Source organism: Myodes glareolus, chromosome 17 (genome assembly GCF_982192425.1).
Source record: "Myodes glareolus chromosome 17, mMyoGla1.1, whole genome shotgun sequence".
Taxonomy (NCBI): domain Eukaryota; kingdom Metazoa; phylum Chordata; class Mammalia; order Rodentia; family Cricetidae; genus Myodes; species Myodes glareolus.
The window spans coordinates 34,982,615-35,008,749 of NC_142042.1; the positions used below are offsets into that span (position 1 = coordinate 34,982,615).

At 42.8% G+C, this 26,135-nt stretch overlaps 1 protein-coding gene across 2 annotated transcripts in view; it reads right to left on the bottom strand.

Moving 5' to 3' along the window:
- Pde5a (phosphodiesterase 5A) overlaps positions 1–25,739 on the bottom strand; it is a 137,870-nt gene extending 112,131 nt beyond the window's left edge. The window contains exons 1-2 of one of the 2 annotated variants that reach the window (XM_087897608.1): positions 25,341–25,739; positions 7,552–8,140 (exon numbers count right to left, since the gene is read on the bottom strand). In XM_087897608.1, the coding sequence (XP_087753734.1) occupies positions 7,552–8,140; positions 25,341–25,462 (711 nt within the window). In that variant the 5' untranslated portion in view covers positions 25,463–25,739. Of the gene's footprint in view, positions 1–7,551; positions 8,141–24,026; positions 24,193–25,340 lie in introns of those variants that run through there. The other variant, XM_087897609.1, reaches the window with a different exon arrangement.
- Positions 25,740–26,135: the final 396 nt, after the last annotated feature.

Sequence of the window (26,135 nt, forward strand, 5' to 3'; positions counted from 1 at the left end):
TTCCTTGAAGGTCATTTCTATTTTTTTCTTTAAGTTGATCTAAAGTCATGCAAGCCCAAGGCTGTGAATGAAGCAGGTGATTACACCAGAGTCTATCAAATGGGGTCAGAAATGAGGCCAGTTTTCTCAAGAGGGTAGAACTGAAGTTGGCTTTCAAGATAACTTCAAAGGAAAATATAAATCAATATATATATATATTTTACATGATAAGCACCACTGCATTCCTGAGGTTTTTATTCCTGCAAAGAAGCACAAGGCTTTACTCAGATATACAGGCCGTGTTAGCCAAAGGTTTCTAGCGAAATAATTCTTATTTTATCTCTGCTTATCTAGACGTTTTTATCTTTAGACTTCATTGTATCTAAGAAAAGTAGAAAGAATATTAATAGTGACGGGTTAAAAAAGTAAAAATTAAGGATTGGTGAATTACTGTACAAAGTACTAAATCAAATGTTAAGAATAAAAATGTACCTTTTGTAAAAATTTTGTTAACACATGTTCTAATTGCAAATTCATTTGATAAAGAGGAGGATTTAACTCAACCATGTAGTCAAAGCAGCAGAATTTGTATCTACACACCAAGACTGCAACACAAACACAGGGTTGGCGGAACTTCTAGGAACACCTCGCATCTCTGCGCTGGGGTAGCCAAGAACCAGAGAGAGGCCCAGGGCTTTCTTCCTTCCCCCATGTCTTATCCTGGGTTCCCTTCAGTTGAACTGTTTCAGAGTTTTAACCAAAGATACAGTGCTTTGCAGAGTTCTGTGGCTCTTCTGATCAGAAGCCTGAGAAGGTTACAGGGACTCTTACTGAAGACAGCATGAAGGAAGTGTGGGTTGCCAGGGTCACCTCTGAGATGGGTGTTGGGAAACATGGCACCCTGGAGGGACTGTCGCCTTAACATATAGGGTTTGTGCCTCCGGGGTAATCATAGAATTAAACAGATATAAACATCCACGTTACACAGGAGAATTGAGAATTAGCTGTTGTTTGGAAAGCCAAAGACGGTCTCAAAATTAGACCTCTGTGGGTGCCCGTGCCAAAAGGGCCTAACTTCGGTCAACTTGTGACAGACAGTCTAAAAATAACTGCCCCGTACCCTTCAAGCATACCTAAATCAAGGAAGATAAACATGGTGACAAACCATATTAGCTTGGAGGGAGGCGTGACAGCTCTGCGCGTAATCTGATCCTGAACTGCATCCCAATGAGAAAGGAAAACAACCACACCAGGGTTATTGGGAGGGATGAGTGGCGTTGCTTGAATGTGGACTATCGGATGTTTGTACACATTAGGTAAGAGCATCGCACCAGTGTCTGTCCTGCTGAAGTTGATCATTTTATTGCATTAAGAAGAACATGCTTAGTGAAAAAGCACAGAATGAAGGGCCGGTGAGATGGGTCCGTGGGGAAAGGTTCTGGCCACTGAGCCTGGAAACTGGAGTTCAATCCATGGGATCCACATGGGGCATGGAGGGAAAAAACTCCTAAAAGTTGTAAGCTGTTCTCTGGCTTCTACACATGTGATCTCTCTCTCTCTCTCTCTCTCTCTCTCTCTCTATCTCTATCTCTATCTATATCTATCTCTGTGTCTGTCTCTCTCTGTCTCTCTCTCTCTCACACACACACACTCCAATAAAAAATTAAAACTATGATAAAATATTTACTAAAAGTATATCTTCGACTTACTATAAAAACATACTGAGCATGTGAGACTTCCGAGAGAGAGATGGAAGGAAAGAGGGACACGATGGAGCAAAGCGGGGAAGGCAAGTAAAGGGCCAAGAAGACCGGGTGCGGAAGGTTCTTACACTGATCTGTGAGTTCAAAACGAAAATAACAGAAAACAAAAACACGGAAGAGTTGCCAAGTAAGGGCTCATTTTCTCCGAGAATGGCATTTTGAAGATAATGCCTAAAATTAGAGCACGACCGTGGACGGGCGCAGGCGCAGCAGTTCCCAGACTGTGTTCCCTGGGGGCACAACAGCACCGCAGGAGTCCATGCGTTATCTAAATTGAAGCATCTGCTGGTGCTCTTTCCTTTTCTAATATTTATTTTGGAAATAACTGTACTCATTAGGAATTCACCAGAGAGATTCCGTAGGCCTTTAAGCCTAAGGGATCTGTATGAGTCCTTCAGCAGAAAGCGAGGACCGCAGAGTGAGAGAGAGGACTCAGATGTGTTCCTCTGCAAAGGAAGGGAAGGATAAAGCAAAGGAAGGAGGGCGGGAGGGATGGCAGTTACATGACGTCAGTCGTGTAAATGGTGACGTGAATCCTCGTTAACATCATCTGTGCCCTCCAGACATCACGGAGAAGCAGCACCTGAGGCTTGCATTTGAGTCAGGTCAGGGGAGAGGCAGGAGTTTTAATAATATAAAGCCTTACGACATAAAAGAATCACAGGAAGGGGTTACACAAACTTTCCTTTAAAAAGTGCACCCTTTCAGGTGGTCTTGTGTAGGTACTGAATATTTTGTTATTATGAAAACATAGCTTGTTAAGTCAATATCTTACACATACAAACATTTCCTTACCTTCTTATTGGTAAATCTTTTGATTTTGTCTTACTATTAATAGAGCCAATGCCACACGAAGGAAGTTTCCCCAACTAGGAAGTCATAAGACCCAACCAACATCAATCAGTGTTTAAACAGTTCCTGCCAGCTAATCCTCCCCTTGGTATCCGTGGTCTAACAGAGCCATTGGGCTAAGATGAGGATATTAACTCATAATTGAAATAAGGCAATGTGCTAGCTTATCAGTTTTAACTGTATTTTCAGATATGTGCTATCTTATATAATTTTCTGGGGTGAATTTCTAAGTAGTGAATCAAATGTTGATAATTTCTCATAACTAAAGTATCCAGGAAGATTGAAAAATTGTTCTCAGCTTCAAAATAAGCAGTTATATTTCATGACCCCCTCTTGGATTTCTGCATTACAACCTTGAAAGCGTTCCGTGGCCAAATAAGCTTAAGGAACAAACACACTGGCAGTGTCGTTTTTACTAGTTCATGGTTAAAGAAGCCAGACTCAGGAAGCATCCGAACATATGTTCATGATCTGACTATTTTTACAAAAGGCCCTGAGACAGTATTTTTATTATTCATGTTATGCTTGAAGCTGAGAGAAGAATTTTCCATTAGATAAATGACGTCCAGGGCCTAATACCAATGTAAATTAGAACACAGATGAACTCCACACTCATGATGGAATTAGTGGACGCGAAAGTCCACAAAGCCATCATAAATAATGATGTAGAGTACCAACGGTGGAGAGCAGGAGGAATCCGAGTCTAAAAGGCTACACCTTTAGGATTAGTGCAAATGAGAGGCCCTGGTTAGCCTAGACCATAGCCTAAGAATCAACCACTATTAACTACAAAGCAAAAACACATCATCAAACTTTAAACATGGTAAGTAGATTAAATAAAATGAGGCAAGAGAAGAGCTGACATGTTGGAGACACACAGGACCACAGGAGAAATGGCAGCTTTCGAAAGAGTATGTATGTTCCTAGGATTCTTGGGACTACAGTGCCACCGAAGAGTATAAATCCTTCTGTACCCTACACAGGAAGAGAAAGGACATGCAAATCCGGCAGGAACAGAAAGTATGGCTGTTGGTTCTTGGAGTCAGCCACAGGGTGATGTTACTAGAGCACTCGGAGGCCCAGAGCAGCTCCACGATGAACATTAAGTTCTTCAACGAGCACCAAAATTGAAAAGAAAGTACACACAACGGGTTCTGGGGAGAAAACTATCCGGAGAGTTAAACGACCTGAACTATCACGACACACCGCTGCCCTGACGTTCCTCACCGCCATTGTTCATCTACCCTTCCCAAAACTCCAGTCCGTTCTGATTCTGTTGTCTATCACTGCTGTCCCCCGCCAGCGCCAGCGGCCACACTCCACAGCTTCTCCTGCTGGGAACTCCGCTCCTTTGTACTGGTTTCCACCGGTTCAGCGACCCACTCCCTCACTTACAGACTGTTAAAATAATCTATCCTCGCAGCCTCTAGATTTTCTTTATAATACGTTTCATGGCTGCGGAAGGTGAAATGTTCTCCTCTTAAAACACATTTTAAGGGAAGCTGGAGAGATGGCTCAGAGGTTAAGAGCACTGACTGCTCTTCCAGAGGTCCTGAGTTCAATTCCCAGTAACCACATGGTGGCTCACAACCATCTGTAATGAGATCTGGTGCCCTCTTCTGGTGTGCAGGCATACATGGAGGCTGAATACTATCTACATAATAAATAAATAAATCTTTTAAAAAAAAACCACACAGTTTAAGGCATACCCACCACCCTCCAAAGCTCCCTCAGTGCCTCAATATCAAGAGTTCGGCGGCTTCCTGGCTGTGAACCCACAGCTCTCTAATGCCTACTCGCACTTGGACACTTACAGTCCACAATCCAATTTCCCTGACTTTCCTTCCCAATTCTCTCTACTGCGGGGTCTCATCGGGCCCACATCCCAGTCACGTGAGTCCTACACATTTTCCAGGGACCACTAAGCATTTCTTTCCCAAAGAAGTCTTCGCCCATCTTCCCCACTTGATGTCACACCTGATCCTGATGACCCTGCCTTGACAGATATGACCAGCTTGAAACCTGAGATTAATGCAAGAAATTCCAGTTATCCTTTATATCTAATATCATTTTAATCCAGCAAATCTTATTACGTCCTACCCGCCCAGCACTAAAACAGACACCGGAAACATAGAGTTGGGCCACACCAACCCTAAGCCTTTATGGTGTAGTGGATAGCAGAAAGCTGGAACAAATCTTAGGCACTATAAGCTACTTCATCACTAGGCAAAGTAGCATTTTACTCAATTAAGATACTGTGTTTAAAAATTATAATTTATTTTAAGGGGTTGGACAGATGGCTCCCTGATTAAAAACGCTGGCTTCTCTCCTAGAGAACCCAGTTTACACCCCCAAAACCATATGGAGAATAACAATAATCCCTTCGATCCCCCTTTTTTTTAACAATAACATTAAATATAAATGGCCTCAGCACACAATTAAAAGATGCAGACTAATGAAATGGATTCTAAAAACGAGAACCAGCTATATATTGCTTCCAAGAAACACAATTAACCACCAAAGATAACCAAAAACTATTATCAAAAATATGGACAACAAACTACTAATCAAATGGAAACCATAAACAACCAGACCTAGTTATCTTTATGTTAAATAAAGTAAACTTTAATCAAACTAAAAAACCAATTAGAAGAGATTAAAAGGGACATTATATACTAATATGGGGAATAATTCATCAAGAAGATGTAACAATTCTAAACATGTATGCACCAAATACTAGAGGCTTTAATTTCATTTTAAAAAAAAACGCACACACTAAAAGGCATAAAAGGACAAAAGAACACATAGGTCTTGACATAGTAATACTGAGAAACTTTGATACTCTACTGTCAAATTTAGAGATGTCTTCCATACTAAAAGCAAACAAAGAACTTCACAGCTAAAACACACTAACAATCAACTAGTTGTAACATATATGCATGTGCCTATGTATGTGTGTGTATGCACACATACAATATTTGACCCCACAAATAGAGAATACACATTTTCTAAGCAGCACATGGAATTTTCTTCAAACTTGATCATATCACAGTACACAAATCAAGTCTCGATAAGTACTAAAAAAAAATTGAGGTAGGCTGGAGAGGTGGCTCAGAGGTTAAGAGCACTGACTGCTCTTCCAGAGGTCCTGAGTTCAATTCCCAGCAACCACATGGTGGCTCACAACCATCTGTAATGAGATCTGGTGCCCTCTCCTAGCCTACTGGATATATGTAGTCAGAATACTACATACATAATAAATAAATAAATAAATCTTTAAAAAAAATTGAGGTAGTTCTTTTCATCTGATCTGATCACAATTTAATCAAAGTAAAAATCAACAAGAAAAGGTATAAGAAACTACAAAGATACTTGGAAACAAACCAATACAAGAAATAACTTCATTTCATAAAACCATATCATCCTGACATTAAAACTAGGTAGGTAAAGTTATGAAAGAAAGAAAGAAGGAAGGAAGGAAAACTAAAGACCAATTTCTTTGCTGAGCACACATGCAAAATTCAACAAAATACTTATAAATTAAATTTTAAAACATATTTAGGAGATAATGTACCATGACCAAATGGGTCTTGTTTCAGAAAGACAAGGCTGGTCCCACACAAGTAAATTAAATAAATAAATAACACACATTAAAAAATAAAATCATAAGAACAGAAACTATATAAGCATCTTGACTAATGCTGAAAAGGCATTTGATAAAGCTCAATATGGCTTCATAACAAAGTCCTAGAGATATTAGGAACAGATAAGGCATACCTCAAGAAAACAAAGGTTATCTACAACAAACCTACAGTCGATATTACATTGAACAGAGAAATAAGCAAAGCGTTTCCTCTAAAGTCAGGAATAAGATAGGATGCCCATTCTCCCTTCTCATATATACAAATATATGTGTGGGAACATATAGAGAGAAGAAAAAATAGTAATATTAATGATGACGGACAGGACTGAAGTAAAGGATATAAAGCAAATTTGTTGTGGATAAGGGGATAAAAATAATGGGTGTGAAAGTATAAAATCTAAGCTCCATGACTTCAGAATGGCTATCCTAATAGAACAGCGTTTATGCATTAGATATATAGCGTTTGGGACTCACCAAGTGTTAGCTTGAGGGACTATGTTAATCTAGCTGCATGATATTTTTATTTGTAAGTTTAGTACAATGAAGTGTTTTTTAAAAATTTAAAGAAAACAGAAAAATGAGACCAGGCATTGACAAAATTTCCAAAATCAGCGATGCAGAAACAGAAAGGCTCCAACTATCTTTGCAAATAAAAACTTAATACCGAAAGCTGAGCAATCCCCATCTCCCAGCATTCAGTCATCACTTAACAACTGAGTAGGACACACACATCCCAAGAGTGCCATCTGATAAAAAGAAAAAAAAAGGCCAAGCAAAGATGAAAGGAAAGAAAACCAAACTCCGGTGTCAATGAGATTTCAAAAGACAGCAGTGCCTTCTCGAATGCATCCTGAATGAAAGAAGAAGGTGACAGGCTTGTTTATTTATTTACTTTGACAAGTCTTGGACCTATCATTTTAGAATCCCAGCTTAAAAATCAGAAAGTTCAAACAGAAACAGCCTAGACTCATCAGCATGCAAATATGAGATGGATTTGCTTACATTATATTTAATGGAAAAAGAAAAGACTTCCCTCGGTCCCTGCCTGGTACTAAAGCACTAGGGAAGAACTGCCATTGACAAGCTACCAACCTAGCATACTTAGTTAATTTTGTTTGTGTTTTTTTTTTGTTTTTTTTTAATCTCCCCAATCCCTTGAGAGCTGGCGATTCAATCCAACACTTAGGCACAGCACTTCACCACTAAGCCACAGCCCTGGCTACATTCCAATCATTCAAATTATCACATCTCAACCTCCCACCTTCCCACCACTCCTCACAACCAGTGTTGGAGGCTCTATGTTCCCCTACTTACCTCATAGGCATCTTTGATATTCAAGGGCTCACCAAAAGCTGCCACATGCCCCACAATGCCTTTGTTCCACTCCAAGCGGATACAGTTATTGGAAGCTTCCTCCAGTGTCGAACCTTCGGCGACATCAAAGAGGCGGCTGATAAGAAATTTATCTTTGGAGCTGTCCTCACAAACAAGGAATAGGGAATAGCGGTCGGCGGAGATGAGTCCGTGGATGTGCAAGAAGATTTTGTGACATAAGGCCGTGACATCCAAGTGACTGGAAATGTCTTTTACTAATTCCAAGAGTCTTGAGCACTGGTCCCCTTCGTCACTATCAAATCTTGGTGGGGTTAGTGGCATCTGTTCCTTTTTTCCTGAGTCAGAGAGAAAGCTCACAGCTCCCTCGGAATCCTTGACAACGATGGGTCTAAGAGGCCGGTCAAATTCAGAGGCAGAGATTTTTCTGGCTGGCGCTCCAGAGGTGGCGCTATCTGCATGAGGGCTCTGCTGCAAAGAGCAGGAGCAAGACTCCGTGTGGGCTCGGACGCCTTCCTTGCATACAGGGATGGTGTGAACTCTCTCTGAAAACCATGCGTTGACCATTTCTCTGCAGACCAAAACATGCAGACAGGTTAGATATTTGAGGAAACACAGTAGTACCTTGTAAAGCTTCCAAAAATCCTGTCAATGAGAGTGTTGTAATCACTCTCCAATCTTTCCCGATATATATATATATATAAGAAAATTTGAACAGTTCTGTGGATGGCAATTTCTTTCTCCAAGAAGCAAAGTTCCTTTACCATGTGACAGAGGAAATACCGGGGGAATTTGATGGCAATCCTATCTGCAAATGCCTGGCTAAATACAGCCCAGCAGCTAGGCTGACCTAAACAACAGCTTGCGCACTAAACATGAAAACTCTTCACCAAGGCTGGGCCTGAGGCTCAGTGATGGTGTATGATCAGTGTGGACCAGACCTTGGGGTCTTTGCAGCCTTGTTTCCGTGTCCTTTCAGACACAGAAAATTCCTTGGAAGCTTAGCTCATGGGGTCTCGACCTGAGTGTCCTCCTCCCTTTAGCTCGCTTTGGATCAGGTCTTTCTTTAATTTTCTCATCTCTTTCAGCACAAGCCTTGACTCCGACATTAGATTTTCTGGTGTTATCTTTCTCTTCATAATGTATATTTTGCATTTGTTTCCCCCCCCGCCCCCAACTTGCTCTTTTCACTGTAGACCTGCATATAAGTGATTACTAACAACCATGCAACAGAGGCCATAGTAAGCTGCTTTGAAATCGCCTCCATCAAGGAGATTGATAACTTGCAGTTATTCCTCAGGCAGATTTGTAGGGCAAAGGCAGAATATAGCCATATTCCTTGCCAAAACATCACAAGAATGCCTTCCAGCCCAGCTGCTAATATTGTTCCTCTCTGATTCGCCTGGCCCGTACGGCTGACTAGTGTGGCTGCTTTGCTCTGATCTTCAGGCAAGCTTTATTTATCAAGACACAAATAATACACCGCTCCAAACCTCTTGAGCTGGGCCTGCACAATCTACATTGCTCTTAGCATTACTGTCTTCCAAATTCTACTAAGGTGACCCATGAAGCCTTGATTACAGCAACCAAAGGCTTTCCTAGTCCAAAGTCCCAAAGTCTTCCATATTCCTCCAAAACCACACTACAGTCAGGCCTGTAAAAGCAACAGTCCACTGCCTGGTACCAACTACTCCCTTAGTTACTTTTCTATTGCTGTGATAAAACACTATGACCAAGTCCACTTATAAAGGAAGGCATTTAACATGCAGCTTATGGTTTCAGAGGGTTAGAGTCCATTTGGGGTATTATAAGTTTGTAGCCTCCAATTCTGAGTTCGAATCTTAGCATTTGTTATTAATGGTATACATGAGCAATGGTAAGTCACTTTCTTCTTTTGAGTCTCAATTGCATCAGCCACAAAACACAACCTAACTACTCCAACCTCTTTTTTAGTTTTCAATTTATTTTATTTGCATGGGTGTTCTGTCTGCATGTATGTCTGTGCACCACGGGTACCCCTGGCACCTGTGGAGGTCAGAAGAGGGTATCAGATCCTCTGGAACTGGAGTTCTGGACAGTCGTGAGCCACCATGTAGGTGCTTGGAATTGAACCTGGATCCTCTGAAAGAGCAGTCAGTGTTCTTCACTTCTGAGCCATCTCTCCAGCCCATCTTCTTAGCAAAAAGTAGAAGACTCATGCATGACTCTCGTCAGTGGAGTCAAAGGTCAAAAATACCTGCGTGAAGGGAATAACTCCAGCTCCAACCTCAACACTATGAAGATCAGACACAGGGCTGACATGGGAGTCAAAGTGGAGCTACTGTGGCTTCTCTAGTGGTCAAGCTAGTGCTTAGTAAATGGGCTTTATTAGCACATATGAATTATACACAATACAGGCTTCATTAGGATACATTCATACATCTAATAATGCATTACCTTTTCATAACCCTTGCTTGTCTTCTCACTCCTGCTAATCCCTTCTCTTCCCAAGCAGTCTCCTCCCTTGAGAGGTATCACCCCACTCCCCCTCCCTACCCACCCCACCCTCTCTTTGCGGTCCACTGAGTATCGCTTATAGAAGCCTGAGGAAGGGGTTGTTTAATAGAAGCATGGGCACCACACCAGTGGTTATACCACTAAGGAAAACATCGCTCCCTCTTCAGACAAGCATAAACTGCATCAGCAGTCTCAGGGAGGGATGGGGCCTCATGAATCCCTCCCTCCTCTGTACCAGTCTGGTGCAGCTCAGAGCTGACATGCAGAAGCCATGCCACATCCAAAAAGATAGATCCCATGACGATGTTCCCCTCCTCCAGGCCTTACATGCTTCTGCACCCATCACTGAAGAAGCAATGTTCCCTGAGCCTTGGACAGAATGATCTAGACATCCCATTTAGGGCTCAGCTTTCAATGGTCAGTTACTCCCGAAACTCTGCAGGTCAGGGTGATAAGTGGTAACAGGGGCTGCTGTGTTGACAAGGTAAGACCCCACAACAGTTTACATTGTCCGCTGGCCAGGAGATGGTCTTGGATCTAACAGTCAAACTTCTTGTTTCTCCTCAACTTCTTCACTTTTAAACAGGCAGAAACTCTCCTGAGTCCTTTACCCTTGACACGGGGTTGATGGGAAAGTCAAATTAAAACATGCATATGCAAGAAGTCCATAACCTCTGCCTCTTAAACTTAAAATTAAATTTGATCAGAAAAGATACGGGGGATGTGAAATTAACGAATATAAGATTTTATTATCTCCTGGGTCCTTAGTGCCATGCTAATGGGGATGACGAACCAAGAAAGGAGCTTCATAAAATCCAGCCAATTAGAAAAGGATAGAACAAACCCATTGGCAGAGGAACAAGTATGGTTTGGTATATGCTAGCTGCATCCCTCATGGTTACTCTGGGCCATGGCCAAAGCAGGCGCTTCAATTGCTATCCTTTCCAGAACACTTCTACTTGGGTTTTTTGGTTTTGTTTCTGTTTTCTTTTTGAAGTAGGGTTTTAATTGCATAAAAAACTTCTGGGGTAAAGGGGATGATAATCCCCATAGGTGTGTTTACTCTTTGCTGTAAGCACTAATAATTAATAATATACAAGTCTATCTTTACTAACGGCCCTTCGAACCTGAGGGCAATCAGAAAGCACGAGGCTTGAAGTCTTTTAGTTGATTTTAGCTTTTCCAAGGCTGCGAATAAAGAGACAAATGCTTCAAAGAAAGTTAGCCAAGAAAAATGTAGTGAAAACTGATGCCCAAGATCCTCACGATAATGTCCCCTCCAAACGGCTCCCTCTCCTCACTAAATTACAGCCCAGTCACTCACTTATCTTAAAACACAGAACATTCTTACTTCATAAGTGAGCTGCACTGTGTATCAATTACAAGTGGGAGAAGTTAGTTTTGTTTTTCAGCTTTTACAGTATTGTCTTAAAATAACTGAAGAAAACCTGGAAGGCCTCAAAATCATTGCTGGTAGCGACTGCTCTCAGGTAACACTAACGGTAAATACGGCTTGTGTTTGTCAACTTGTCTACCAAGGATGGTGTGTAGGCTCAGTCGGCACATGCCAAACACGGAAAACACCAAAAGATCCATACTGGTTAGGTGGGCAGAAATGGAATCAAATGGAGGTTGTCACCAGCAAGCCCTGAGTTCCTGTCTTAAAGGTGACTTAAATCTTAAATCTCAACTATTTTTAGAAGACAACTCTAATCAGAAATGTATTATTCTAAGGCTCCACTCTAGGGACAGCACTCGGCCCCTCTAGGTGTTCATGCGATGATTTGATATAACAATCAATGTCTTTGAGACATTGTGATCCGTGAGACTCCTTTGTGGTTCATTTCACGATGTTGTTCCTGTGTGGATAGAGAGCTAAGGAACACATCCCCAGGTTCACAGCTGGTCAAGCTCTGGCAGCTGCAATGTACTCCAGGATCTGTGTCTTACAGTACACAGAAGGACATGAATCAACTGACTAGTGATTACAGAAGGTTCAAAGCTACACAGGGAGATAATTAGGAGGTGCGATGTCGTGAACTCTTATCGTAACCTCAACAACTAAAGTTACACACAAGCAGAAATAAAATGCTATACATTTAATTTCACAGGTCCCCTGTGCTTCTTTTAAAAGGATATTTGACAGACTTAATTAATACCTGAACAAACGGTGCCAAACTAGTAACACTTTTTAATGAATACTTTAATAAATTTGAGGTTGAAAACGTGACTCCATTGGTAGAGTGTTTGCCTACTGTCATAGTCAGGGTTTCTATGGCTGCAATCAAACACCATGACCAAAAGTAACTTGGGAAGGGAAGGATTATTTTCACTTATACTTCCAAATAAGAGTCTATCAGTGAGAGAAGTCAGGGCAGGAACTCAAGCAGGGCAGGAACCTGGAGGCAGGAGCTGCGTAGAAGCTACAAAGGGGCGCTGCTTACAGGCTCGCTGCCCATCTTTGTTCAGCCTCCTTTCCAAGAGCACCCAGGACCACCAGCCCAGGGGTGGCGGTGCTCACAATAAGCTGGGCCCTCCCACATCAACCACCAATCAAGAAAACGTTCTACACGCATGCTCACAGGTCAATCGGGTGGGGAAATTTTTTCTAAAATTTCTAAAATAACTCTAGCTTGTGTCAAATTAACATAAAACTAATCAGCACACCTGGCATTCATGAACCCCCAGAACGGCACAAAGCCAAGCCTGGGGCCCATGTCTGTAATGTCTGCTCTCCAGCCGGAGAGGCAGGAGGGATCCGAAGTTCAAGGTCATCTTTGGCTACACCAGGAGGTCAAGGCCACTATGAGAATAATGAGACCCAAATAAATAAAACAGACTTCAATTTTACATATATCCTCTTAAGTTTTTACAGATCAGCAAAACTATTAAAAATGAAAAATTAAATAGCATGCATTGTGTTTAGACTAAAACTTCATTTTCACTCAGGATTATTTTAAACTTAGAATCTGTAGTTTGTGTTTTTCATTTAACTAGACAAGTTACAGCTCCTCACTAATCATGAGTATTTTTCAAGGTTTATTTATTAAAAATATTTTTCTACATACGATATATTCTGATCACAGTTTCTCCTCCCCATCTTCCACACTTCTCCATCCATGTTCACACCTTTCCTTTCTCTCTCTCATTAGAAAGCAAACAGGCACGAAGAAGAAGAAGAAGAAGAAGAAGAAGAAGAAGAAGAAGAAGAAGAAGAAGAAGAAGAAGAAGAAGAAGAAGAAGACAAATCAGAATAAGACAAGACAAACAGAAAAGAGCCCAAGACAAAGCACAAGACACATACAGGCGCTGAGACACACATTTGCACACACAGAGATCCCAATAAAAACAAAACCACAAACCCTAACATATGAAGAAAAGACATGTAAGATTGATACAGAACTGTGAGACAAAAAATCCTTCCAAAAATACCACTGAGTTTGTTTCTACCAGTTATTACAGGCCTAGTATATTGATAGGACACAAGGAAGCAAAATAGCACTCATCTCAAATATGATTATCTACCAAAGAGCACACACACACAGAGCTGTGTCTCTAAGGAGCTCTATGGGACAGTCATATCACTTTCTATCAAAGTCAAATTGCTTAAATGGCTTCAAATATATAATGAGTGTTCTAGATGTTTTGATAGGAAAAAAAGAAAATATTTTGTCTATGTTTTATAGAATATATCTTAGAATCTAGAAAATAAGGAAACAAAAATTTACAAGACAAAGCACAATTGTGATATAAACCTAATAATTCTCTTGAATTAAAATACGGATAAAATCTGTTTGCAAAGCAACTAATGGAATGCATCTTACCCTTTCACCCAAATAATTGTCACTTCTTTAAAGATTTAACTATTTATGTACACGAGTGCTCTGCCTGCATGGTCTCAGTCCTGCAGGCCAGAAGAGGGCATCGGATCTCATTATAGATGGTTGTGAGCCACCATGTGCTGGGAATCGAACTCAGGACCCCTGGAAGAGCAACCAGTGCTCTTAACCCCTGAGCCATCGCTCCAACCCCCCAAACAAATATTCTTAAAGAATTTTTTTAACTGAAAATATTCTGCACTTTGGGTGTTTTTTAAAAATTTATTTATTTCCTTCCTTCCCTCCTTCCTTCCTACTTTCCTTCCTTCCTTCCTTCCCTCTCTCCCTCCCTCCCTTCCTCCCTCCCTCCTTCCTTCCTTATTTTCTGGACATGTGTACCTAAGTCAGTGCATCCGCAGCACAGACATTCAGGTGCACATAGAGGCCAGAAGAGTGCACCGGATCCCTTGGAACTGGGGTTACCGATGGTTGCAAGCCTCCTGGTGTGGATGCTGGGAACTGAACCCCAGTCCTCTGCAAGAACACCAGATGCTGTCATTGCTCCAGCCCCATACTTAGGGTAATTTTGTTTTAGTGTTAAGATCTAATTGCAGTGGCCTAATGACTACATTCTCAGCCACTTTAAAAAAAAAAAAAAACAAAACAAAACAAAAAACGGTGACATTAGAGGCTTTTACATTAAAATTATAGACAAAATAAATTCACAATATATAGTCACATTAGCAAAGACACCCCATTATTTAATGGCCTTGTACACTAAAAGAAGCTTACCTTTTCTTGAGTTAGATTCCACATGACATTTAATCTATAAGCTTTGCTTTTTCTTTCATTGAGACTGATATCTTCAGTGTAGATAATGCGATCCAAGGGACTCTGGTCACACAGTCTCAGGACTGAAACCCATACCAACTCTTTCAAAGAATATGACATTAGGCACATAATCCATTCTCCCTGTAAAATATTATTTGCCTCGCCCAGTCCAGAAACCTAATTCAATGTGCAGACGGTGATGGCATACCTACCCGAACACAGACTATGGGATTCATTTTAAATCACCTGACTGTTTAAAGGACGAGAATTTATTCAGTTGACTTCAACAGAATAAGAACTACCGTTTCTTCCTCTGTTCTATTTTAGAAATCACCAAGGCCGAACTTGAACATAAGAAGCTCTTAGTCTTAGCTTCCCATGGGATTACATGCCCAGCCATTCATTACTTCCTTTTAAGCACTTAATTTAAAACCATCATTTGGGGCAGGCCAAATGGCTCACCAGGTAAAGGTAACTGTCTCCAAGCATGAGCACCCAGCTTTTATCCCTGAAGCCCACATGATGGCAAAAAACAACTCCCACAATTTGACCTCTGACCTCCAAAAACTTACTGAGGTATACTTGTGCATACACACACACACACACACACACATGCAAGCACAATAAAATAAATGTAAAAGCTCCATTTTTACAGAAACTCTTAATATGAAGAAAAAATGTTTCAAGATATTTTTCAAATTAAATTTAAAAATGGATTTTCCACACTAACAATGTGGAGACTCATATGCGACATAATTTTCTAAACCATACATAAAGATTATGAGCTAGATATTTAATTTAATAAAACAATTACAAGAATGAACTTGTCTTCCTATGACTACTAAAAGGATAAAATTATCTAGCCACATATATTAGAAAAGACACTGTTGGGCGGTGGTGGCGCACTCCTTTAATCCCAGCACTCGGGAGGCAGAGGCAGGCGGATCTCTGTGAGTTCGAGGTCAGCCTGGTCTACACAGTGAGTTCCAGGACAAGCTCCCAAGCTACACAGAGAAACCCTGTCTTGAAAAATTATATATATATATATATGTATATATATACATATATATATACATATATATATTTAACTCAGCAATATTCTATAATATGATAATTCTATAATTCTATACCTGGACATATTTTTAAAACTTGATTAAAAATGCTATAGGTCATTTGAGTATAAAGGTTGGCCATTTTACTTCTTCTTATTCTTGCTCTTGTTCTTCTTTCATTTTACTTCTTATCCAACTGAAGGGAAACACTAGGAGTAGGTCGCTGCCAGCCCTGGACCTCAAGGATACCCTCGGAACAGTCCCTTGAGCAATAACTTTCGAGAGTGCTTTCTCTGGGTGCCTCAAACAAAGCAAAGGGAAAATCTGCAGGTGTGACTAATCCACAGCACTCAAGTTCATGTTCATGTTTATAACTATACTATTAAAATGTCATATTTTTTGTTCTCTTCAATGTTTTTTAATCCACCGGTTGTATCAATTAATCACTAGTACCTGAATTAGAAAGCGCCTACTAAGTCCTCTGGCTGGAAAGAATGATTGTATAAAACAATCTCCTAAAATTATTTGTAGGAAAAAAATGCAAAAATAACTCTCATAAAAATAATGTTGGCTATTTTTCCTGCTCTTAGATCCTATTTTATACAGTTTTAGTTACAGGGTTTGCATAATTTGACCTGGATCCGCTACTCAAGCTTGGAAAAATACAAGAATGAAACTGTTTAACTTGAGAAGCTGATGCTGTGCTCTCCTGAGAAGCAAGGAATGTTCGAGCTGGAGGAGCCTGTTAAAGTCAGGGGTGAAGCCGTGGTCTGGCCCTGGCCCCTCTCAGCTCCCATCTCAGCTGGGAGCAAAACCTCAGGGCCTAATTCCTGTTCCAACTACCTTGCTAGAGCCTTACACAATCCCAAATAAGGCTCCGTCAGACCACTGATAAAAAGCCATCTAAAATGAAGGACACTTGAGGCCTTTTAAAGTATTGTTCTGACTCCTATTTGTCAGAAAAGGGAAATAGCTATCAATGTTTATGATCAAGTTTTAGGTGCTATTAATTCTCAATGTGAAAACTATAAACTACTAAAAAACAAGACATTAACAGGAAAAACCAGACAACATACATTATCTCCTTTCACTGTCCTGAGAACTCTAAGTCCATCCATTCTAATTTACAGAGTTAGTAAATATCATAGCCATTCTCTTAGAAAGATGGATTAGGAATTGACACCTGAGCTTGGTACCTATAAGGCTCCAAGTTTCCATAAACATAAATGTATTTTAAAGGTTTTTAAATGGTGGCTCCAAACTGAGTAGTGGTGCCAGTCCTTGAGAGAAATCTGGAAATGTGAGGGAACAGATTTGGTTTCACAATCTTGGGGTGTTGTTGGCATTAGAAATGCTTCTGGCATTAAGTCCCTGGGGCTTGAAGACGTAATTTACCCTGAAATTTGATGGATAGTGTCTCAGAGCAAAGCACATCACAGTCAAACCCCAACCGATACTTTTGGGAAACACTTTAGGTGAATAAAAGATTAGCTGGCTATAAGGACAGTAAAGGAAACAGGAGCTCTGAGGTCCCTCACACCCTCCATGAGCTCTACCCTGACGATACATTCTTCACTTGGGTTTGATATGGCAATGATGGAAGGAACCCTCTGCCTAAAGTTCTTCAATTCCCAAGAGTTCTCCTCTGGGAGAAACTGAGACCAGAGGCAAAAAGAACGCAGAAACACTTCCAGGTTGGGAGGGTCACCCTTCTTTGTATTTTTCCTTGCATTCTTATGTGCACGGAGGAATGATACCACTTAATGGCCAACCTGCTGCGATCTGGAAGAAAGCTTCGGAACGGAAACCTAGCACTAGCTAAGTATACTGATTGGTTTGCATTTAGAAACAGGGGGAATGGCGCTAAGTGGCCATTGATCAGTCTGAAGACTTAAGGGCTCAATACATGTATATTTCGAAGAAATGTACATGTCTATAAAAGTGCTTTAGTTTGGTATTTTCAAAAGATCACGACAAAGACATAAAAAGGTAAAAGTATGCCATAAATGATTGAAATCACCCACTTGTTACCTTCAACAAGTTAGTGGGAAAGTCAATTTAATATGCAGGCAGACTTTCATCCCACATGAAAAATGAAATCCCAAAGTGAGGATGTCATGCTATAGGACTAAAGGTACACGAGTGTTCCCAGGGCCAGCGGGAGGAGTGAGCTGTTGTTGCGGGGCATCATGGAAGAGGCCTGATGGCCAGGGTGTACTGCTCTTACCACAGCTGGGCTAATGACGCTGCAAGGGGCGTTTAATGACGGCTGCCAATTTGCATTTGATTGTAGTTTTATCATTCTGTTCATAATTAACTTAAAATGCAATGTAGGATTGCAGTTGCACAAATGTTGTAGCTATGATTAAATTATACCATATCTACGTCGATTTGACTTTTAAAAGTTCCACATTTGGCTACACATTAAAATGAAAAGAACTCAAAGATGGGGGGGGGTGACTCACACCTATAACCCCAGGGCTCAGAAGGCTGAAGCAGGAAGTGTACCAGGAATCTGAAGCTACATAGAGAGTTCTAGAAAAGCCGGCAACACAGAGTAAGGTTCTAAAAAAATAAAGGGGGGGGGGGCGGGGAGGATCAGCACCAGATACAGCATCTGGCATACTGGGTCTGTCCACATTACTTTGACAATCCCTTCCCTTCCCTCCCTTTTCTTCTCCCCTCCCCCACAGCCCTTTCCATAAAGGAACACTGAGAACTGTGTAGTTACTGCCCTACTAAAGCAATTGAACTTCCCTACTCTCTTGGATTATTGCAGAGAAGGCAGATGATCCCAGTAAGGGGGAAGTAGCGTGGGGAGCAATGCCAAGGCTAAGAAGGTGTCCCGTTAACAGCAGAAGTTTAAGACTCACCCAAGAGGAATTTTGCCAGCACCCGAAGATGAAGTTCAAGGACAACAGATAAATGGGCAAGAGAAAGACAGGCAAACAGACTCTTAATAAGATTATCTGGTCAGGTGAACGCACAGCTGAAACAATCCCTGGGCATTCCAATTAACAGTCAGTTCTACCTGGGTCGAGGTAGGGTTTTGTCATATGTGAACAAAAATTCTCTAACTACTAATCCAGACATCAAAAAGAAAACCTTTATCTATCAGGGTAGGGTTTGTTTTATTTATTTTTGTTTGTTTGATTTATGCTGCAAATTGAACCCAAGGCCTCCCATATGAGGGGTATATGACTTAAATTTAAAACAATGGATTCTATAACTATAAAGTTCATTCTCCCTCTCTTCCCCACCCCTCTCTGTGTGTAACTGAGGGATTAATTATTTTCTTAGTTCAAAGGATTAGGATATTTTCTTACATTCTAACATAGGAATCCAACAGAGAACACAGATGGTGATATATATTTATCACGAAAACATCAAATGACAGTCAATTTCCTCCAAAGTTTAAGAATGACCCCCACCCACATACCCCGAAACAAACACACATTTCTTTATTCAGAGGTCATTTTATGAATGAGAATCCTTCCCTCTCCCAGACAAAGAAGATAGTAAGGATGGCACATTATAAACAGGAAAAGAGGAGAAGGAGGAAGAGAGGGAGGAGGAGGAGGAGAAGAAAGAAAAGAAAAGCTAGGCAGTGGTGACACACACTTTTAGTTCCAGCAGGGAGACAGAGGCAGGTAGATTTCTGAGCTCTGAGTTCAAGACCAGCCTGGTCTACAAAGCAAGTTCCAGGGCAGCCAGGGCTACACAGAGAAACCATCTCAGAAAAAGAAAAGGAAAGAAAAGGAAAGGAAGGGAAGGGAAGGGGAAGGGGAAGGGGAAGGGGAAGGGGAAGGGGAAGGGAAGGGAAGGGAAGGGAAGGGAAGGGAAGGAAAGGAAAGGAAAGGAAAGGAAAGGAAAGGAAAGGAAAGGAAAGGAAAAGGAAAGGAAAGGAAAAGGAAAGGAAAAGGAAAGGAAAAAAAAGAATTCAAACAGTATGTCCATTACAAACTCAAACCCAGAGAAATGGACATATTTTTTAAGGGCTTTAAGATAGATTTTATTTCTATTTGTCAACATGATTCTTAGAAACTTAACACTCAATTTGTTTTGCCTACCCTACGTATTTGATTGGAAACACTTACAAAGTCCTACCATGCACTGAAAATGAAGAAAGTCCTAACATTGTAAAAAAAAAAAATGAATAATGATACCATTTAAAACAAAATGAGAATAACAAGTCAGCAAAAACGATTATAGAACTAAATATCAAAGGAATGAGTCATGTGGCGAGACTCTCCAGATTTATTCCTATGCATACAGCTCTCAGGCACTCCTGGGAGCCTCACACCAAAGCTGCTCCCCAGGCACATGAATGGCTTTGACACTAACACCGGTCAACCCACACCTACAGCTGGGACTCCAAACTAAAGTTCCAGGAAGTCCTGAAAAGTGTGCAGCTCATCTGCACACAAAACTCAGAAATGAAGCATCTTCAACTCTGAATGACCAATCAACCCACTGATTTATTTGATTGTTCCACGGCTTACTAACAAATTTTTCATCCTAGGAAAGAAGGTTTTTATCCTACACTCAGCTCCAAAAAACAACAACAAAAACAAATGTAACTCGAAAACCACAATTGAAAGTTGAATAAACTCTGCTTAGGCTAGAAACAGATACTGCCCAGTTCTGTGTAGTCTTTTCCGTTACAAAGGAGATCATTCTAGAGCATTATGGAAACATCCAAGGCAGGGTGAGCCAGCCTGTGATTTGTTTCCAAATACAATGGAAGGGGAGCATCTTAGTAAATCACATCCTCTGCCATTGATAAGGGCTGAATGTGTAACTTTATGTAGTTTTTTTTTTTAAAGTTTACCTTAAAAGAAACAATGTAAGAGAACAGAGATCATCTATGTAGGTGGAATTAGTTAAAGGGCCATTTGGGGCTGGCCCAACACATAGTTCACAGATGGGACACTAACTTGTCTATGGTGCTGGAGGTTGCAGATACAATCCCTAACACCATGAAAAAATAAATCTTGTTGCGTCGAATAAGCAAAACACCATTGTTTCCTAATCTTAAAATACTGTGAACTCGATATCGTAAAAATATTGACAGTTTCTATAGATTTTTCGGATCACAAACTGGAAAAAACTATAGATTTTACAAGCTTATTTAAGTTTACATTGTAACATGGACATCACTTTACTTCAAGAAAGGCATCTATGACTAATACTGCATAAAATATACACATATTTACAAATCTTGATCATGTACTTTAGGATCTAAGACAGATCTAGAAGTCTGAAATGAAAACGTTACAGAGAAGAGGGCAACGAGAAATATCTGCTGTTCCAGGGGCTTCTATGGATTCTTCTAGGCGAGAAGAAGAGAAGCTTATCAGAGAACATCCAGGAAGCTAGAAGGCAGGCAGCATGGGCGTAGAGAGCACAGGACAACAAAAGAAAACTGTCCGTTAGTGCATGAGACTCACTGCTATAAACACATCAACACACACCCATAGTCACACTCAGACTGGGCAAATGCTCTGAAGAACTTATCATTTCCAACACCATTGTCTAAAAAATACGCAGAGTAAAGATTTCTCTGAACGCCGAAACTGTTTCCATTCCTATCTAACTGCGGAAAGAGTGAGTTTTAAGAATGGATAGCAATACTTATTTTATAGCCTCCATATAAGTTTAACGTATGTACCTTACAAATAAAAATGTGACATCTTTTAGAAATGAAACAGGAACCAGGCATCGTGGTCCGTGATCATACCAACTATTGAAGTATTTGGAAAGCTGAGATAGATTCAGCCTGAGCTACACAGTGAGTTCAAAACCATGGGACGACTTAACGAGACCCTTACCTCAAAATTTTTGAGTGCTGGGTATGAGATGGCTCAATTGGCAGAGCCCTTGCCTTGCATGCGGAAGACCATAGTTAATTCCCACAACTGCACCAAGAAAAATAAATACAAAAATGTCAAGGAGAGAAGGACGAAGAAACCCAACAGCAGGACCTGGGGACTCAACTACCTCAGCCCGCTCTGTGGTGTCAAGTGTGTCCCAGGAGGCCGCGAGGACCTGTAAAACTTCTGTTTCTGGACTTTGATCCAACCTGCCATAAAACTTGTCCTCACTTAAATCTCCTGTTTCCACTGTATGCCAAATATTCTCAGGCTCTGGCCTGGCAAACAAACAATAAAACGTAACCATCTCATCCCTTCAGTACTAAAGGACTTAAAGCATCACCCGCAGCCACAGACCCGATTAGTAACTAATGAAAGGTAACACTATTCCAATATGCTGTCAAGAATAATAGCAGCTGCCGAGAGGCTTTAGCACCCAGAAGGCTGTCTTTGTAAATGGCTACACATTAAAGTCTCCAATTAACTCAGTCCTGAAGGATTCCCAGTTGTTTAGGATAGTGAGGGTGGGAGGTGGGTGCACTCGGAGTTTACTAGAAAAACAAAGTGAATTTTCATGCTAATAGACTAAGTTACACCTTGTTCAACTTGTTCAGTTTTCACACTCCAATTCATGTAAATAGTTTGTGACCATTAAGAAGCGTTCATCCATTCCTTTGCTGGAGAATATAGCCATTAATACAGAATGTGGCTATGTATTTGAAGATAGTTTTGAGGAAAAAAACAACTCGACAGCCACACTGCCATCAAGGCCAAGCCAGATTAAGAGGTGTATGAAAACTCAGAGCACCAGGAGTTTCATTATGTTCTGGGACTATGCTCGATGCAGACAACTGGGCCTGGCAAAAGGAGGGTATATCATGCATGTGTGTCACGTGACAACGATTAATAAATGCACAAACATTTCTATCAATAAGCCCGATTTCTGCTGCAGATGGGCATTCTAAATGAATCTAAATTCATTTTAACCTTTTCAACACGCCACATGTCTCTCTGTAGAATCACATACACTTTTTACATATGCACATACTTTTTTTATATTTACAAAGCACAACAAAATGACACAGGCTCTAGTTTAAAAAGAACTCTGCTGCAAAGTTAAAATGGACACAATAAATTTTTATCTCAACAACGTGAACCACACTAACCCTTGTAGTCTTAAAAAAAAAAAAAGGATAATCAAGCGGTGTTCAGCTTCCTATTCTTATGTTAAAGCCTTCAGCTAATATGGCCAGCAAAAAGTCAAACTTGAATTCCACGAAGAGCGACCAAGGGCTGCACAAAAATCCCTAGAGTATTATTCTTTATGCTAATAACTTTCTCAACTTCTCCAAATGAAGGCCTTTAAATATTTTACACTGTCATTTCATTTTCCAAGTTTTACTCAGAGAGAGAGAATCAAACAATGCCCTAACTGGAAACCTTGGAGTCTCCGACTATCTAAATTTTACAGTTAGCATTGTAATTGAGATTTTAATTGTATTCTACTTGAGAGGAAAAAAAGGAATAGCAAATGTATCGAACGACTGTTCAGACTTTCAAATACAATGTTGCTGCATTTTCGAGGTTTTTGGCAGCTTTGAGAATGTTCTCTCCTAGGACTAGTCAAAAACCTGCAAGTAAATCGTCCAAAGTTTGTCCTCAAAGTGGAGAGGGGAAACAAAGAATGGGACGTTTCTGCGGTGTTTTTAGACAAGCTGCCTTATTCTTTCATCTATTAACAAACTATCTAAAGGACACCTCCAAGGCATTCTTTAAAACTCAGCCCTGCTCTCTAGCCCCTCCCCATTTCCTGTGCTCTAATTCAAAGGGAGCAGAGGGTGAGAATGTGCAGAGACAGGACACCGGGGACAGATGGTCTCAGAGACGCTAGTGACCCTTGGAAACTGTTGGTTCACAGCAATCGATAATTCTAGCTCGAGATGGTCTGTCTATCTTGGTGCCTCTGCTCAAATACCCAGTAACGTTTTAAAAAGAAACCGCTCTCCCTTCGGAGGTATCATCTGATCGCTCTAAACTCAGAGATTGAAGGAAGAAGGCACTATCGGAGGGGTGGGGGATGAAAGGGGTAAAAGGAGGGGTGGGTACTCAGAGCTTATCTGGGTTCTCCGGGAGAGGATGGCTCAGGGATTAAAAGTTAGGCTCACAAGCAAAACGTCCAAACTGTCCAGGAGTGACTACTGGGTGGGAAAAGAGAAAACTGACCCCAAACAATATCTCGGAGAGAAAGCAAGAAGAGACACAAAATCACACCGCCCATTTACTACGCGGCTAAATCTCCCGCAGGTGTGCTGAGTGCCACCTCCAACCCTGGCGACTCCCACACCCCTCCCCAGTCAAAGTGGCCAGCGGGATGTTGAAGGAAGTACCTCGTTTTGTCTCCAAAGGGCAACATAGCAAACGCGGGACTCTCGTTTCCGAACTCCTCGGAAGGTGGACTCGGGAGATTCTCGGGGCCGGAGGAGTTCCGTGGGTGCCCGGCTGGCTCCCCTACGGTCCGTGCCTCCTCTTCCCTGCGGGTCGCCGGCTGCGGACCCCGCGTGGCGTCGCCCCCTGGCGGGCAGCGCCGGGCCGAGTGGCGGCCGCGCACAGGCGAGTCCCCGCCGGCTTGTCCACCATCCCCGCCCGGCGAGAGTCGCCCTCCCGGCTCGGGCGGCCAGCACCAGCTGCTCGACGGCCGTTGCCCCAAGGCGCCGGTGGCGGGGCTCCAGCCCCTTCTCCAAAGCAGAGCTTGTTAGTTCAGCCCAGGTCGGCGCGCGGGAGACCAGCGCGCGCGCGGGCTTCGAGGCGACTCCTCGAGCTTCGGGGAGACCCGCCCGCCACGCACTCTGCTCCACCCTCTCGTCCCTCGGTTCCACTCTCAAGTCCTCGCGCGCCCCGACTGCCCCTGCTGCAGTCGGCTCCTGAAGGACAAGCTCCCTCCTCCCCTCCCTCCGCGGCGGCCTCCCGGCGCTTGGCTCGCGACCAGGAAGAGCTGGCCTCTGGGGTGCCCGGGGCCCCGGGCCCCTGAGTCCGCCCCAGTCGCCACCCAGCCCCCCCGCGCGCCCTTTGTGTGCGCGCAGCAAAGCTCCTAGAAGAACCTCCTTGCCGCGCCGCAGCTTGCGGCGGGATGATCCAGGGACTGCCTGGGGACCCAAAGAGATAGTCCTCCCTGGGGCGACCCGGGCACGCTGCTGCTCCCGGGCTTCCCGGTGGCCTGGTCCCGATCCCCCGGCTTCCCCGCCCCGCCAGGGTCAGAGCGAGCGGGGCAGGGGAGGAGCGCGGCCACAGGGACGCGCCCGCAGCGGTGCTTCCGGAGCCGCTGGGAAGGGGGCTCTGGCTTGTTTTGGTTTTGCTAAATCGGTTTTAGGGGGAAACCGGGAGGGTAGAGGGGCCTGGGGGCCGGGTGGGAAGGCCCGTGAGCGTGCGTGAAAGTAATCTTACTCCCAGGCCAGCTATACATTTTTGTTTTTAACTTCGTGGGCAAGTCCTATCTAATCCGACGCCTCCGTTTTCAACCGTGCTCGCTCTAAGTCGAGGACTCCAGTCCGCACTGGGACCGAGAAGCTACTTCAGAAGCAAAGGGCCTGGGAACCGGGATTGTTTAATGTTGAACCAAAGGGGAAAATTCAATGGGGAAGAAAGATCAGCCCTAGGTCACGCTTCATGCCCCTGGTCGTGTCCTTTGTGGATCCTCTTCTTACCTGGTGGCTTTTCTAACAAAGTAAGAGAAGGTAAAGTCCCGGTGATCATCCAGCCACGCTTCCACCCAGTCCTGGTCTCGCTGCTGCTTTGGCTGCACGGAACTGGGGCCGGCTCGTTCCATGGTGTGTGCCGCGTGTCTCAGTGGCTCCCGGGTGCAAGATTTCCACCCGGCCGGGTCCCTCTCTCGGAGGAGCGGGACAGTGCTCGAGACCCGCCCCTTTTGCCTGGCTTCAGGCCGGCATTCCTCCTGCGAAGCCGCGGGGCCGCGGGCAAGTCTCCCAGCACTCCCTGCCCCGCCCCTCCAGGTCCCGAGGTTCCCAGGTGGCGGGTGCCCTCGTTGGGGTCCCACGGAGACCGGCTTTCTGCAGCAGCCGCGGCTCTGACTGACGAGCTCTCCGGAAGCCAAGTGGCCCGAGCTAGGAGAAATCCAGACCGCCCGCTGGGGTGCGCTGTGGGCCGAGACAGCTTCCATATGCTCGCAAAGGTGCCGGTGGGCGTGTATGCAAAGCCCAACTGAAAGAAGGGGAAGAAAACACATTGAGTACCCAGAAGGAAGGAGGCAGGGGAGCGTCACTAGAAAGTGAGGATGAATGTTAGCCTGGGCGTTTTCCTCTTAATAGTGCATATGACAGCCCCACCTTTTTTTTTTTCTCCATAAAGCAGCTCCAGGTGGAGAGGACCCAGAACCCATGTCCCTCCCAGGAGCACTCCCAAGCACTCCAAGCACTCCTACCAGGGACCCCGCAGGCTAGGGAAAGAACTGAGGTATAAACCACCAGGAGAATCCTGCAGAT